Here is a 14943-nt window from a genome sequence, read left to right as displayed (position 1 = left end):
GAGACCTTGAAGAGTTTTTTACACAGAATTTGGAGCTCATTTTTGCTGACTCTTTTCTTATTGGGATTTTTCTTTCACTTTTCCCATGGTTTTGGGCTCTATCCTGTGGTTTTCTAGATGAGAAAGATGATAGGTCACTGCAATTGCACCCTACCCTATGACTAAATCTTTAAAAATGGCAAAGTCAATCTTTGCTGGTCCTGTCTTCCATATTTGGCAGCTGCGCTGTCTCCGCTCACTGCAAGCTCCGCCTCCCGGGTTCACACCATTCTCCTGCCTCAGCCTCCTGAGTGGCTGGGACTACAGGCGCCTGCCACCACGCCCAGCTAATTGTTTTTGCTTTTTTTTAGTACAGACGGGGTTTCACGATGTCAGCCAGGATGGTCTCGATCTCCTGACCTCGTGATCCACCCGCCTCGGCCTCCCAAAGTGCTGGGATTACAGGCGTGAGCCACCGCGCCCGGCCCCCCCTTTTTTTCCCCCTAAAATCTGCTTGCTTTTGTTCATTTTCTAGAAACTTTAGGTAGTTTTTTTTTTTTTTTTTTTTTTTTTTAATTTGTTTCTTATTTATGGGAGTGTAGGTCTCTTAGGAACTTATGCCATAAGAAGTATTATGAAATGGCTTTATTCTAAATGTTTAAAAACTTACTCATTGTTACAGGAAAGATTTAGCCATCAATAATATTCTATTTGTATTTACCATATAGAGACTTGAGAAATTCTCAATGGATTTACCGTTTATAAATACAGGATAGAGTATCTGTTATATAAACTTGAATAATATACACATTTTAGATTGTTAATATTTAAGTATATGTCATTTATGTTATCTGAACATATTTAGCATACATTATTATATTGTTTCCCAAATTTGTGCTTGATTTCAATAGGAAAAAAATTATTATTATTTACTGAGTTGCTTTTTAAAAAAAAAATCATGATTAATCAGTAATTGGATACTTTTTATAGCAACACTGTGATTGTTAGCAGAGAATGAGAATGATACTAGTATGTTAAAAATTTCCTGAGGCAAGAAAATAGTTTAATTCCCATTATATCTTTCTCATTCTGACTTTCTCATTCTAATTGGTGATTTCGTTTTGCCTCTGCCATTTTGAATGTCTAAAATGATTCTTTATGTTTTTTTTTATGTGAACATCTTTTGTCTGTGATGATGCCCACTACTGATACTGTGTCCCAGATCAAACTTAATTTTCTAAGGGCAGCTCTACTTAGGGACCAAATGAAAACAGAGTGAATGGTCCAAGAAAGCCTAACTTCTGTTTATGCTGACAATCTCTGGGCCTTACTGGAGCCACTGTTTCCATAGACTTCATTTACTTTTATCCTGGACTGTCATTGTTTTTTCAGATTTATAGGCCCAGTCTGAAATTCACAAATCACTTAACAATCCTTCTCTAAGAAATCTTCAGAACCCATGACAATTTAGACCAGATAATTCTGGATTATGCACTTTAGTTCACTCCTTGTTACTACAAGGTATTTTTCAGTGCCCCCAACAGCTATCTAACTCATTCTCATTTTACCAAAGTCCATGTAGACAAGGCACTATTCCTCAATGAGACAACTAACTAGACCACCTTGTTGTCAGTCAGAGTACCTTCCTCTACCTACTTTTATCTTCATGATATCCTCTTTGAATTAGTGTAAGTTGTTACTCTGCATGACCTACTCTAATCTCCTTCAGGGGAAGGCTTTTATAAATCTACTACCTAGAGTTAAACCCCGGATCACCTTCCTGAGTAGGAGATTGCGTTTGGTTATATTCATTTTACCTTATTTGGCTTCTACCTTCATTTTTTAAGACTTACTTTGCCTTTAACAGTTTTTTCCATACAGTTTGTCTAAAGTCCAAATATATTTTTATGCATATATTATGTAGATGTGTGCATTGTGTGTATATACTTATGTATGCCACTGTTGGAGATTTTGGGCCGGTGATGCCACTCTGATAATATTTTAATATTTGACATATTATTTTCGCTTATTCATTATTCTTAGATAATGCCATATTATGATACCTTGCCTTTATTTTTATTTATGCTTCAACTGTATGGAGAGGAAGCACTGAAAAATTCACTTAATTGAATGTTGTATTGATCAATTTTTCAATATTGTATTGTATTCCATTCCTTTGCACATGCTTTGAATGCAGATCCTATATAATTTCAGAGAAAAATGCCTCATTTTGACTGTACAAAAACCCTGTATAGTGAGCAGAGCTAACATTATTTTCCCCTTTTTAGAGACAAGAAAACTAAGATACAGAGAATTTAAGTCACTTTCCCAGCTAGTGACTGATTAAAATTTGAACCCTGGTCATCTTATTCCTGTCTGGTTGTTTTTCTAGTCTACCAGTCTGTTAAGATTAGCTAGATGTTTTTTAATTGTTTTAATGAAGTAATTACTATGTTTGGTAATGTAAATGAAAGTTTTATAGATTCATAAATAAGAATTTGAATTGGCATACTTTATTATCATGCTTGGCAGTGAAAATAGGAAAATGCTTAAATGTCCATTTTATTTAAAGACAGACTGTTTTTTACCACGATTTCACTGTTTTTCTCCATATTTCTAATATATAATATAAATTTACTAGGCTATAGAATCAAAGAATGCAGAAGGAATCTTTGATGCCAGTCTGCATTTGAAAGCCCAAGTTGATCAGCTTACCGGAAGAAATGAAGAATTAAGACAGGAGCTCAGGGAATCTCGGAAAGAGGCTATAAATTATTCACAGCAGTTGGCAAAGGCTAATTTAAAAGTAAGAGTTTTATTAAATAGAAGAAAATGCTAAACATAAGATTGTAGATTTAATAGGAAACTTAATTTTTTAAAAAGAATCCTTTATGAGAAAATGCTCGTTAAATTAATTCTTTTGATATTAAGAAACTGGATTTCTCATATAAAATTAAGTGGAAAATATGTACCTTATAATATTAAAAAGAATACAAAAATTCTAAATCTTATACCTGGGCATTTCTAAGCAGAAACTAAAGTATGGTTTAAGTAAAATTCCTGGCAGAGCATTCACATATCTGTTAATTTATCTTTCTTTGGGTGTAAGAGATGTTATTCTCATTGCTGGATTTTTTTTTTTTTTCCTCCAGATAGACCACCTTGAAAAAGAAACTAGTCTTTTACGACAATCAGAAGGATCAAATGTTGTTTTTAAAGGAATTGACTTACCTGATGGGATAGCACCATCTAGTGCCAGTATCATTAATTCTCAGAATGAATATTTAATACATTTGTTACAGGTATTAAAAATTTTGTTGCAGGTATTGAAAATTTTACATGCGAATAACAAAAATCATTGGTAGTATGTTTGTGTTATTACTTTTATTTTACTTTATTTTAATTTTTCCATCACCAAAGCATGCAGATAGTACTTTTCTTAATATTTAGTCTTCATATATTCCTTTGAGTTCTCAAAATAGTAACAGTGAAATATATTTTGTATGGATTTTGATGTTAGATGGAATATTATACATAAAAGCAATTTGTACCATTCATTCCATTAATCTGCATGAGCAGCGTGTTCACACATCTTGTTCACATGCCTGTCATTCATGTGAAATACATGATTCACAAGCAGAACAAAAAGCAGCTACTATAAAGCAGTGTTATGTAAATGAGCACTTTTATTTATTGCTAGGTGGAAAATAAAAGAATAAACTCTGTCAAAGCTTTTTAGTGTCATGATAGAATTATTCCCCTTTTCTCATTCACAAGTAAAAACTTTTTTTTTTTTTTCTTTTGAGACAGTCTCACTCTGTCACCGAGGCTGGAGTGCAGTTGCGCTATCTTGGCTCACTGCAACCTCCTCCTCCTAAGTTTAAGTAATTCACATGCCTCAGCCTCCTGAGTAGCTGGGACTACAGGCGTGCATCCCTGGCTAATTTTTGTATTTTTTTTAGTAGAGATGGTGTGTCGTCATGTTGACCAGGCTGATCTCAAACTCCTGGTCTCAAGTGATTTGCCTACCTTGACCTCCCAAAGTGCTAGGATTACAGACGTGAGCCACTGCACCTGGCCACAAGTAAAAACTTCTAAACCAAATTATTATTTATCTTTGTCTTCTCTTTACCCAATAAAGTGTTAGTTAATCTACCTCTAAAGAGAAAAGGGTACTCTACTATACTACTTGCCCTGGGTTTCTCAGTTTTGCTGTCTATATAATGGTTGTTATGAATGTCCTAATGACAGATCTTTTTTATTATTTTATTTGAAGTTTGACTATAACATCACACACATTATAAATATAATTACAAATGTGTGTTCAGAATCAATGAAAATATGTTTTTGATTATAAATGCCACTATTTCTCTCTGCTGGGTGATCCATTTGTGAGTATACTTGAGTTATAATTATTAAGTACTCATTTTTATTTTGGAAATTACAGTAATTCATCTTTTTCTCAATATTGGGATTTTTATGTTATCTAAGTCAGGTAAGGACAGCTTTAACTACTTATTAGAATATTGCTTTATAATATATGTTAGGTTATTATTTTTAAATGTATAATTTTAGCGTTATTATTTCTCTTACCTGAGGTATAGGGACACTACCAGCAAATAGTGGTAGTTTGGCATTGTCATATTTTTTGAGATAAAATTCATATTTTTTCATCTTTATGTTAGAAATATATCAGAAGTTTGTACTAGATTAGAGAGTACCAACTGGGAGTCTGAAAACCTGTTCAAAGTGGCAAAACAGGTACTTGGACTCGCAATCCTAAGGCTGTATAGAGCTATAAGCGTGGCAAGACCTTTGGAGTCAGACAGACCCGACCTCAAATGTTGGATCCATATATATGGAAAGCACCAGACAACAAGCCTAGCATATGTATTTGGTAAAAATGATTGCCAAGTGTAGTGTTAATGAGTTTTGGATATTGAGTATGTTATTTAATTTTCAATTTCATCTTTAAAATGAAATAATTGGAAAGGATAATTTGAGTGACGATGTGAAACTGTATGTTCACAAGAGGGCATGTGGCCAAGTGACTAGATGTGAGTTTGTAACTATTCTATCTAATAAAACATTGTGATCTGGTTATTTGTGTGCTAACTGTAACTATCACATATGGTAAAAATAACTTTACTTGTTGTGTAGTACTCTTTTTTTTATGCCTTAAACTAAAATGTTCATAATATCATGGAAAAATGATCTGTGTTGCTTATGGATTTGGTGACTTTTAACTTTTCTATAATGTCAGAATATGAATTTATACTTTCAAATTCATCATTCTATTTCTTTTGCATTCTTATTTCTAAACCACTTTTTAGGAACTAGAAAATAAAGAAAAAAAGTTAAAGAATTTAGAAGATTCTCTTGAAGATTATAACAGAAAATTTGCTGTAATTCGTCATCAACAAAGTTTGTTGTATAAAGAATACCTGAGGTATAGGTATTAGCAAAACTTTATAAATACAATTGCAGTATATTCTTGTTAATTGTGAAAGTAACATAAGAGTAATTGATGTTTTGTTCTTCCCTTCTTCTTCTTCCTTTGCAATTGTATTTTTTTACTCTAGTAACTACTGTTAAGAACTTGTTTATGGAGACAGTGTAGCTTAATGATTACATTAAGCCTGGGATTATCCTGCCTGAGTTTGAATCATTTAACATTTGCTTTTTGTAAGAGCTTGAGCAAGTCATCTTACCTATCTGTGTCTCAGTTTCCTTTTCTGTACGTTTCTTTGTAAGTAATACCATTTTCATAGGATTATTGTAAAACGTAAGTGAGTTATTAGATGAAAATGCTTGGGCTAGTGTGTGGCACATATGAACAATTTGTAAATGTCAGCTGTTGTTAGCGTCATTCATCATCGTCACCATCATCATTGTTCATATATGTCTATAGGGAACTAACATATTTCTCCTTATTTCTGTCATCTCATCTAAATCAATAGAATGATTTCCTTAATAGGAAATAGAATACCTAATCAAAGGTGATTTAAACACTAAAAATAATTATTATCTGACTAACCAGAACCACAAAGCTAGTTATAGGTCAGGTCATATTGGAAGGTTGTTGTTAACACCTATGATAGTTGTAAAATAGCTGCATGAATTCAAGAAAGATGAAACTGTGCCCATTGAAGAAGAGGAGCATTTTTTTCTACATAGCTTTTAATTTTAAGTAAACTTTTTTTATGGTGATATCTGGCAGACATTGACTCCGATCTCATTTGCTAGAATTGGGTCACATGTCCAAGTCTGAACAATCATTCAGTTGCAAAGAAAATGATACCACTGTACTGGGTTTATGCGAAGAACGTTGCAGATGTTTGTGGAATGCTCATGCGTAGATAACAGTGTCTTACACAACTTCAAAAAAAAAAATTTATATATAAATATGTTTTAAATTACTTTTTAAATTCACAAGTAAGAATTTATGTCATACAACATGGTGTTCTATATATGTATATACTGTGGAATGGCTAAATCAAGCTACTTAACCATATGTATTACCTCACATACTTTTTTTTTTTTTTTTTTTGAGACAAGAGTCTTGCTCTTTCACCCAGGCTGGAGTGCAGTGGTGCTATCTTGGCTCACTGCAACCTCTGCCTCCCAGGTCCAAGTTATTTTCTTGCCTCAGCCTCCCAAGTAGCCGAGATTACAGACATGTGCCACCATTCCTGGCTAATTTTTGTATTTTTGGTAAAGACAGAGTTTTGCCATATTGGCTGTGCTAGTCTCAAAACTCCTAGTCTCAAGCAATCTGCCCACCTTGGCCTCCCAAAGTTCTGGGATTACAGCATACTTTTTTTTTTTTTTTTTTTGTAGTAAGAACACTTAAAATCTACTCTCTTAGCAATTTTAAAGTATATAATATACTGTTATTAACTTTAGTCACTGTTATGTATGGATCTCTTGAACTGTTCCTCTTAACTCCAATTTTGTATCCTTTACACATCTTCTTTTAAGTCTAATGATTTCTGATGTGTTTGTATTCAAATTATTTTGTAAGCATTTAACACCCAAATTTGAGAGTGGGGTCAGAATGTTGGAATTTGATTTCTAGAAATGGTATGGGGTATTATTTTCCTACTTTTTTTCTGTCTTCAATAAAATGTTTGTAAGATTCCACTTCAATTATAATTATATCACCACCCATTAAGTGGTGAATCAGGGAAGAATGAAAATAATTTGATAACTTTGTTGCCTTGCATTTATTTAAAATATTTTTAATTCTAGGCTAAAACCTTTTTAAATGAAATTTTAACTTCTTGTGTTTTCAGATACTGAATAGCTATGATACCTCTTGTGTTGAGAAAACTTTAAATTTGCATAATCTGAAGTTATCTTTTCTTGTAGTCAAACATTTTATTAGGTTTACAGTATTGTCTTTTGGTTTTGTTTTGTGTTTAGTGAAAAGGACACCTGGAAAACAGAATCTAAAACAATAAAAGAGGAAAAGAGAAAACTTGAAGATCAAATTCAGCAAGATGCTATAAAAGTAAAAGAATATAATGTAAGTAAAACATTTTTAACATTAGTATGCAATATTGTACAAACTAGGATAGCTAGATTCAACAAGTAATATGGATGTGTCTTTGTGCAGAATTTGCTCAATGCTCTTCAGATGGATTCGGATGAAATGAAAAAAATACTTGCAGAAAACAGTAGGAAAATTACTGTTTTGCAAGTGAATGAAAAATCACTTATAAGGCAATATACAATCTTAGTAGAACTGGAGCGACAACTTAGAAAAGAAAATGAGAAACAAAAGAATGAATTGTTGTCAATGGAGGCTGAAGTTTGTGAAAAACTTGGATGTTTGCAAAGATTTAAGGTACATCTGATTCTTATGTTGCTTTTTCTGACTATGAAAAATTTCAAGTATACAGAAGATAGGATGGTATCAATAATGCTCATCACCTGAATTAATAGTTAACATTTATTAACATTTTGCCATAATTGCTTCTTTTGATTTTTGTAGGAATGTTTGAATTGCAGACTTTCCTCCCCTAAATATTTAATGTACCCTTTTGAAAAAGCCTTTTTTCTTTAAATAACCACAGTAATTTTATTATACCTAACACAATGACAATAATTCTCTAATATCGCCTAAAACCCTGATTATAGTCACATTTTTTACATTTTTTGATCAAGGAATAAACATTTGGATGTTACATCTCATAAATCTTTTTAATATAGAATCTTCTTGGTTTTCTTTTTCTCCAAAAAATGTTTGAAGATGTATCTGACTTTTTTTGTGTGTGTGTCATTTTACTTGTTCCTCTGTCCCTTGTATTACTAAAAGTTAGGTCGGAACCCTTAGTTAGCTTCAGGGTTAAACATTTTTGGCAAGAATACTTCATAAGTAATTCTCTATACTTTATGCTGCATCACTTCAAGAGTATCTGGTTGTTACATGTTTTGTAATTGATTACTGTGTTACGGAAAAAACAAGCAGACCAGCTGTGGTGGCTCATTCCTGTAATTCCAACACTTTGGAAGGCCCAGGCAGGAAAATTGCCTGAGGCCAGACCAGCCTACACAATACAGTGAGACCCCATCTCTACAAAAAATGTGTTTTTTAGTTTTTGTTTTTTTTTTTTTAAATTAACTGGGTGTAGTGGCACATGCTTGTAATCCCAGCTACCTGGGACATTGAGGTGGGAGGATCAAGGCTTGAGCCCAGGAAGTTGGGGGCTGCAGTGAGCCGTGATCATGTGCCACTGATCTCTAGCCTGTGTGCCTATATAACAGAGCTAGTCTCTCTCTTAAGAGAAAAAAAAAAAAAGAAGAAGAAGAAGAAGTAAAGATAACCATATACCTCCATTATTAAGCAATTTAGTTAACTGGTGATATTTTGGTACCATACAAATAACAAATTATTTGTCAGTCCTAATGATTTTAGCATCCTCTGATGATTGATTGCCTAACTCAATTATGAGGAGTTGCAAACATCATAATTTTCTAGTTATATTATGCACTTGCATTTATTAACAGATACGCTTTTGTAAAATAAATAGCGTTTCCCCGTTAGCCCAGGCTATTTGTTTATCTTGACGTATAGCTCCTACTACAAAGGCAAGCTAAATGCTTTTCTCTTTAATGACCAGTTTTCAGAATACGCACTTGGTGTGCTCTGCGCTACCTGATTTTTTTTCTCATCTCCGCTTTCTCTTTTTTAAGTATCATATTAGACTCACAGACTTTTAAATATTCCGTGTGTTTTAGTTGGAGTCATATTCTTTTGTCTCAACTTTAGCCAAAGAGAGTCCTTTAAAGTTGACTTATATTGTTTTGACAAAAATTCATTAATCTTTTGAACGAAGCCTCAAAGCTTGACTTGTTTTCTAGCATAAGATGTCTTAGACTTACCTACATACTTCATGCCCATACTTGGAATAAACCATTTCTTTAAAGAGCCCAGGTTCCTTTTAGCGGGGAAGGCATTTAGATACCAAAAACTGGCCACTGGGCATCATTGCTCTCAGAGTATCATTGCTACTAATCTCTCAGTAGACAAGTTAGAAAAATATGTATATATTTAAACTATAAGTTCATATTGTTATTTCCAGTTTAATTATGACATTATGGGGTAAGTAAATAGTATGTGGTTTTTATTAAACTTCTTTGATTTTGCACTTGTATGTTTTTTTCTTACATAGAAAATCTTTATTAACATTAAAATATTTGTTTTATCCCGCAATATACATACAATATTTTGAAAAATAATACTTGAATTGATATTAATAGTAACAACAACAGCAATGCTGCCAAACATAGTTTAAAATTTTATTTCAGGTCTTATTTTCTTCAGAATCTATCTTGCTGAGGATGTATAGGCAAAGTAACATATTCTACGCTTACTTGAAATAATTGTCTTCATGCAGTTATGTTATACATTTGATATATAGTTAGACTCATCTGTTTTTCTTTTTTTTTAATTTTAGGGATTTTTTCCCTTTTTATTGAATTTTAATATATACAATATTTATATATGCAAATATTTAGTCAGAGAAATCTTAATTCTGGCCTTATGCCTTTCATATTATTCTACTCTACCCTCTGTAGGTAACTTACTATCTTTCTTATGTTTCTTTTTTGGAAACATGAAGACAAGACAGGTTACATGACATGTATACCCTTCTGCACCTAGTTTTATACCTTACCTTGTAGTAAACTTTAAGCATGTAAATGTTCAATGTACATGACTAAATTTAGACAGGATTATAGGAACACAGAATTCAAAGTGAAATTAAAATGGGCTTGGGTTCTTTACTATCCTCTTTAAAGGTTGCAATGGGCGATGTCATGCTAATAAGCCTATTTTCAGCTTCATCTTAAAGCTTAATACTGAGCCTCAAGAAATTCTTTAATAAACATAAGTGATTTTTATTCAGACGTGTAATAAGGAAATGTTTATTTTCTTATTTTCGTGTCAGATTTTTTTAGAATCTACTTTTCTTAGAGTTTTACGAATACAGTTAGTGTCTGAGATAGAAAGAGAAAAGAATTAGTTTTCTTCCTCTTCTACCTGCTCATGAACTTGATTTTTTTTCTCCCAACAATTGAAAAGCCAAGAAAAAGGGAGATTCTGAAGAGATGGGAAATAGAATCTCATCTACCCCTGTTTCCCCCAGAACAGTGAAACTGAATATCAAGGGTAAGGTAGAATAGTATATACTTAACTTAGATGGAGAAGAAAGGCTGCCAAAATAAGATCTGAAGCACTATTACAAATATTTCCATCATTACTGTACTTCAGAATGAATTATAACTGTAAGTTTTTTTTTACTGCCTCATTCATAAATTTGGTTATTCCTTATACCACTTCTCAGCTTTCATCACTCTTTATTGTACTTTTCTATGTAATGTTTGCCTATTATAGAGCAACTTAAGAGAACTGTAAGACTGGGCATTTCATTTTGGTGTTGATAATAGAATATCTTTTAATAGTTCTGTAGTTGATGAGTAGAACCATGAACCAAGTAACTTAAAGTCCTTGATGTTATTTATTACAGAGAACTATAATAGAAGTTCTCCCCCTAATGTTTCCGTCATGTGATCATGTGTACAAAAAGTTTTCTTTGGTTATTAAAGCTAGTCTGTTTAGCTTACAGTAAGCATAAATAGCTAAGTTGTAAAAGTTACCTATGGTAATGCTAATTTTCCCATTTGTCTATTAAAAGGCAGGTTGTTTTCTGATCTCATGAAATTTAGAAAAGCCATCCAAAGATATATTCTGAGATATATATTGCTGCTGTTTATGTTTTCTCAAATTAATTTTATTTTACTATGACAAGAGTTATAAAAGTATTTTATTTTTATTATGATTAAGATTTTCAAAGTAGCATACTATATGAAAGAAATTAATGTTATTGCATATTTTTCTGACATGGGAAATCATATATTTTAAAAATGGTTTTAAATTCTGTTTTGCTTTCAGTTGTATTATCTTTCTCAAAAGTGGCTAGTGCTTGACCAGAAAAAAAGACACCAGCATAACTCAGTATATCTTTATTTACATAGGAAATGGCCATTTTCAAGATTGCAGCTCTCCAAAAAGTTGTAGATAATAGTGTCTGTTTGTCTGAACTAGAACTGGCTAATAAACAGTACAATGAACTGACTTCTAAGTACAGGGACATCTTGCAAAAAGATAATATGCTCGTTCAAAGAACAAGTAACTTGGAACACCTGGAAGTAAGTTTGTGTGATTCTTGAACCTTGTGATATTAGCCATTTTTTGTCAATGTCTTTGTGTTTGGGGGGATGTGGCAGATTTTAATTAAAGTTTGACTGCATTTATATAAATTTAACAGAGATATAATTATCCATATTATTCATTCAGTTTAGTTATAAATATTTTGTTCCCAAATATCAACACACACAACACACAGAATGACTTCTGAATGATTATCTAGATCATTCTCCTTAGGTCACTTGCATGATTTAGCTGAATCAAACCTCTTTCAACCAGACATCTAAGAGAAAAAGGATCATGAAACCGGTAGAATATTGTAATCAAAAGAGGGAAGCACCCATTAAGTGCCCATCCCTTTCTCTTACCCCTGTACCCAGAGCAAACTATTATTCCATGGTCCCTGGCTTTTGTTCCTTGGAATGAATGTAGACAACAGTGCCTGAAATATTAAGGGCTCTTCCTGGACCATGGATGCACTCTGTAAATTCTCATCATTTTTTGTTGTAGAAATACAAAAACCTAGAGTAGAATATCATAAGTTATAATCTGTGAATATGGACCAGACCCTTTACAGTTCTTTTACAGCCACTTGAGCTCCATACCTCTTACTGAGGACAGAACAAGCTCCTGATTTGTTCGTCTTCCTCATCAGAAATAGAGGCTTCTGGATTTTGGATAATTCTTATCTAAAATCCTCTCACAGGAGTAGCATAAAATCTAATTCTATTAGCTCAAAAGCTTTTGCTGGCTCAGAGAGACACATTCAGTAAATGAAAACATTGTTCTGAGTAGCTTTCAGGACTCCTACTAAATTATGAGTCATGTTTATCAATATTATTATTATTGTTATTATTTAAATTTATTTTTTATTATTATTATACTTTAAGTTTTAGGGTACATGTGCATAACCTGCAGGTTTGTTACATATGTATACTTGTACCATGTTGGTGTGCTGCACCCATCAACTCGTCAGCACCCATCAACTCGTCATATCAATATTATTTAGAAGTAATCATAATCAGTTTCATTTCTGCTGCTTTTGACAAAGAGAGGTGATTATATTACTTTTTATAGAAAATTATGCCTATTTAGGTGTGGTGATAATTTATTTTTTTCCATTCTCCATGTCCTCTGTCCTATCCTCTCCAGCATGAGAAAGTCCTAAGCAAGAGACGTCTCGTAGATAATGTATCAATGAGTGATTTTTAACGTTATCATTTTCCCAAAGAATATTTTTCATCTTTCCTCAAGATTTTTTTTTTTTTTTTTTTTGAGATGGAGTTTCACTCTGTCACCCAGGCTGAGTGCAGTAGCCTGATCTCGGCTTACTGCATCCTCTGCCTCCCAGATTCAAGCAATTCTCCTGCCTCAGCCTCCAAGTAGCTGGGATTACAGGCATGCCCTACCATGCTCAGCTAATTTTTGTATTTTTAGTAGAAACAGGGTTTCACCATGTTGACCAGGATGGTCTCGAACTCCTGACCTCAGGTGATCTGCCCACCTCGGCCTCCCAAAGTGCTGGGTTTACAGATGTGAGCCACCGCGCCTGGCCCCAGTTATAATTCTGAATATCTCATACCTATCCCTATTGGTGGTGTCTTAGTTTTATTTTTTATTATCTTTATTGTGGTAGCCATTATTCATGTCTCTATTTCCTGTCTTATATCCTCCTTACTGCCACAGGAATGGTCGTTCTAAACATGAATCCTACCCTGTGACTCCCATTTGACTCCTTGGCTTAAAAACTGTCAAAAGCTACCAGTCACCTGAAGGGTAAAAGTCAAGTCCCGTACTTACTCATGTCATCTAGAACAAGAGATGAACTATCTGAGTTTTCTGAGCACAGTGTTCTTATGTATGTTCTTGTGTACATGCTCTTTTCTTTATGTAGGGAACCATTTCTCTCTTCCAGTTGTTTTGCTCAGTGAATTTCTATTCCTGTTTCAAAACTTTGTTAAGGCATTACCTTTTTTTTTCTTAAGCATCCTTTTTTTAATGGAACAAAGTCGGTCTTGTCTACACTAGTTCTGCATCTTATACATAGGTTTTGTACATAGTACAATGTGTTTACGTATCTGTCTCCCTTAATGGAATATAAGCCTTTTGATATAATGAACTATTTAATTTGTTTCTGTGTGTTGAGTATCTCCTGTTTGGCACAAAGGTCAAGCTAATACATGAGAGTGATTAGTGGTGGAGAGCCACAGTGCACATGTTGTCAAATATGGTGCTTAGGTAATCGTTGTTGCTTTTTGAGAGGTAAAGGTTTATGAGACTAGAGGTGATGAAAATCAGATTTCATATGTGAAGAATAGAATAGATAATAAGGAAATACAAAAACTGGATGGGTAAGAAAGCAAACGAAAAACTGGAAATTTGATAGTAGAAGAAAAAAGAAACAGATGTAGACTGAGGTAGAATCAAGAAGAGGATTCTTTTTTTGTGTGTGTGTTTGTTTTTTGAAACAGAGCCTCACTACATTGCCCAGGCTGGAGTACAGTGGTGTGATCTTGGCTCACTGCAACCTCTGCCTCTGAGGTTCAAGCGATTCTTCTGCCTTAGTCTCCTGAGTAGCTGAAATTACAGGTGCCTGCCAGCATGACCGGCTAATTTAGTAGAGACAGAGTTTTGCCATGTTGGCCAGGCTGGTCTCAAAATTTGGATCTCAGGTAATCCGCCAGCCTCAACCTCCCAAAGTGCTGGGACTACAGGCACGAGCCACTGGGCCCAGCCTTTTTTTTAAAAAAAATAAAGGAGACCAATGAAGTTTGAGGGAGGAGGGAAAGAAAATTTAGAGTTAGTACGGAGAGAATGATGAAGATAAGAGATGAAAGTGGTAATAAGGGAAATAGTAAAATATCAGGGTAGGTGGGAGAAAAAGGTTTGTAACAAACAATAGGATTATCCTGTGAAAAAGGATGAAAGGAAGAAAAAAAATGGATAGAAAGATATTTAAAACACCCTCAGCCTCCTTTTTTCCCTTCTGTGTATTCATAGCATATAAAACTGTAATTATGCACTTCACTTAAAAAATATATTATTGTTACCTTATCCTGCTTATTTAATCATAACATGTTCTTTTTTTCGTCTCATTACCCTGTTTGTATTATTCTTCATAACACTTAATACCTGACATTGTATTCTATATTGGCTTATTTTCCAGGTACTCCACTCAGATATAAGTTCTAGGAAATAATTTATTTATCATTGAAATCCATTGCTTAGAGTACCTGGCATGTGGTAAATAG

At 33.4% G+C, this 14943-nt stretch overlaps 1 protein-coding gene across 9 annotated transcripts in view; it reads left to right on the top strand.

The window, feature by feature from the left end:
• Positions 1 to 14943, top strand: part of CEP290 (centrosomal protein 290) — a 94444-nt gene that overhangs the window by 28106 nt on the left and 51395 nt on the right. For 5 of the 9 annotated variants that reach the window (XR_012094548.1, XM_073020985.1, XM_073020984.1 and 2 more), the window contains 6 exons: positions 2621 to 2785; positions 3132 to 3281; positions 5313 to 5434; positions 7405 to 7507; positions 7598 to 7828; positions 11521 to 11694. Coding sequence is in view for 8 of the 9 variants with exons in the window: in XM_073020985.1 (XP_072877086.1) it covers positions 2621 to 2785; positions 3132 to 3281; positions 5313 to 5434; positions 7405 to 7507; positions 7598 to 7828; positions 11521 to 11694 (945 nt within the window). In the remaining variant the exon portion in view is untranslated. The remainder of the gene's footprint in view (positions 1 to 2620; positions 2786 to 3131; positions 3282 to 5312; positions 5435 to 7404; positions 7508 to 7597; positions 7829 to 11520; positions 11695 to 14943) is intronic. The other 4 variants (XM_008004202.3, XM_073020983.1, XM_073020987.1 and 1 more) reach the window with 2 other exon arrangements.

This window comes from Chlorocebus sabaeus, chromosome 11, assembly GCF_047675955.1.
Source record: "Chlorocebus sabaeus isolate Y175 chromosome 11, mChlSab1.0.hap1, whole genome shotgun sequence".
Taxonomy (NCBI): Eukaryota; Metazoa; Chordata; class Mammalia; order Primates; family Cercopithecidae; genus Chlorocebus; species Chlorocebus sabaeus.
This window is presented reverse-complemented; position numbering and strand designations above follow the sequence as displayed.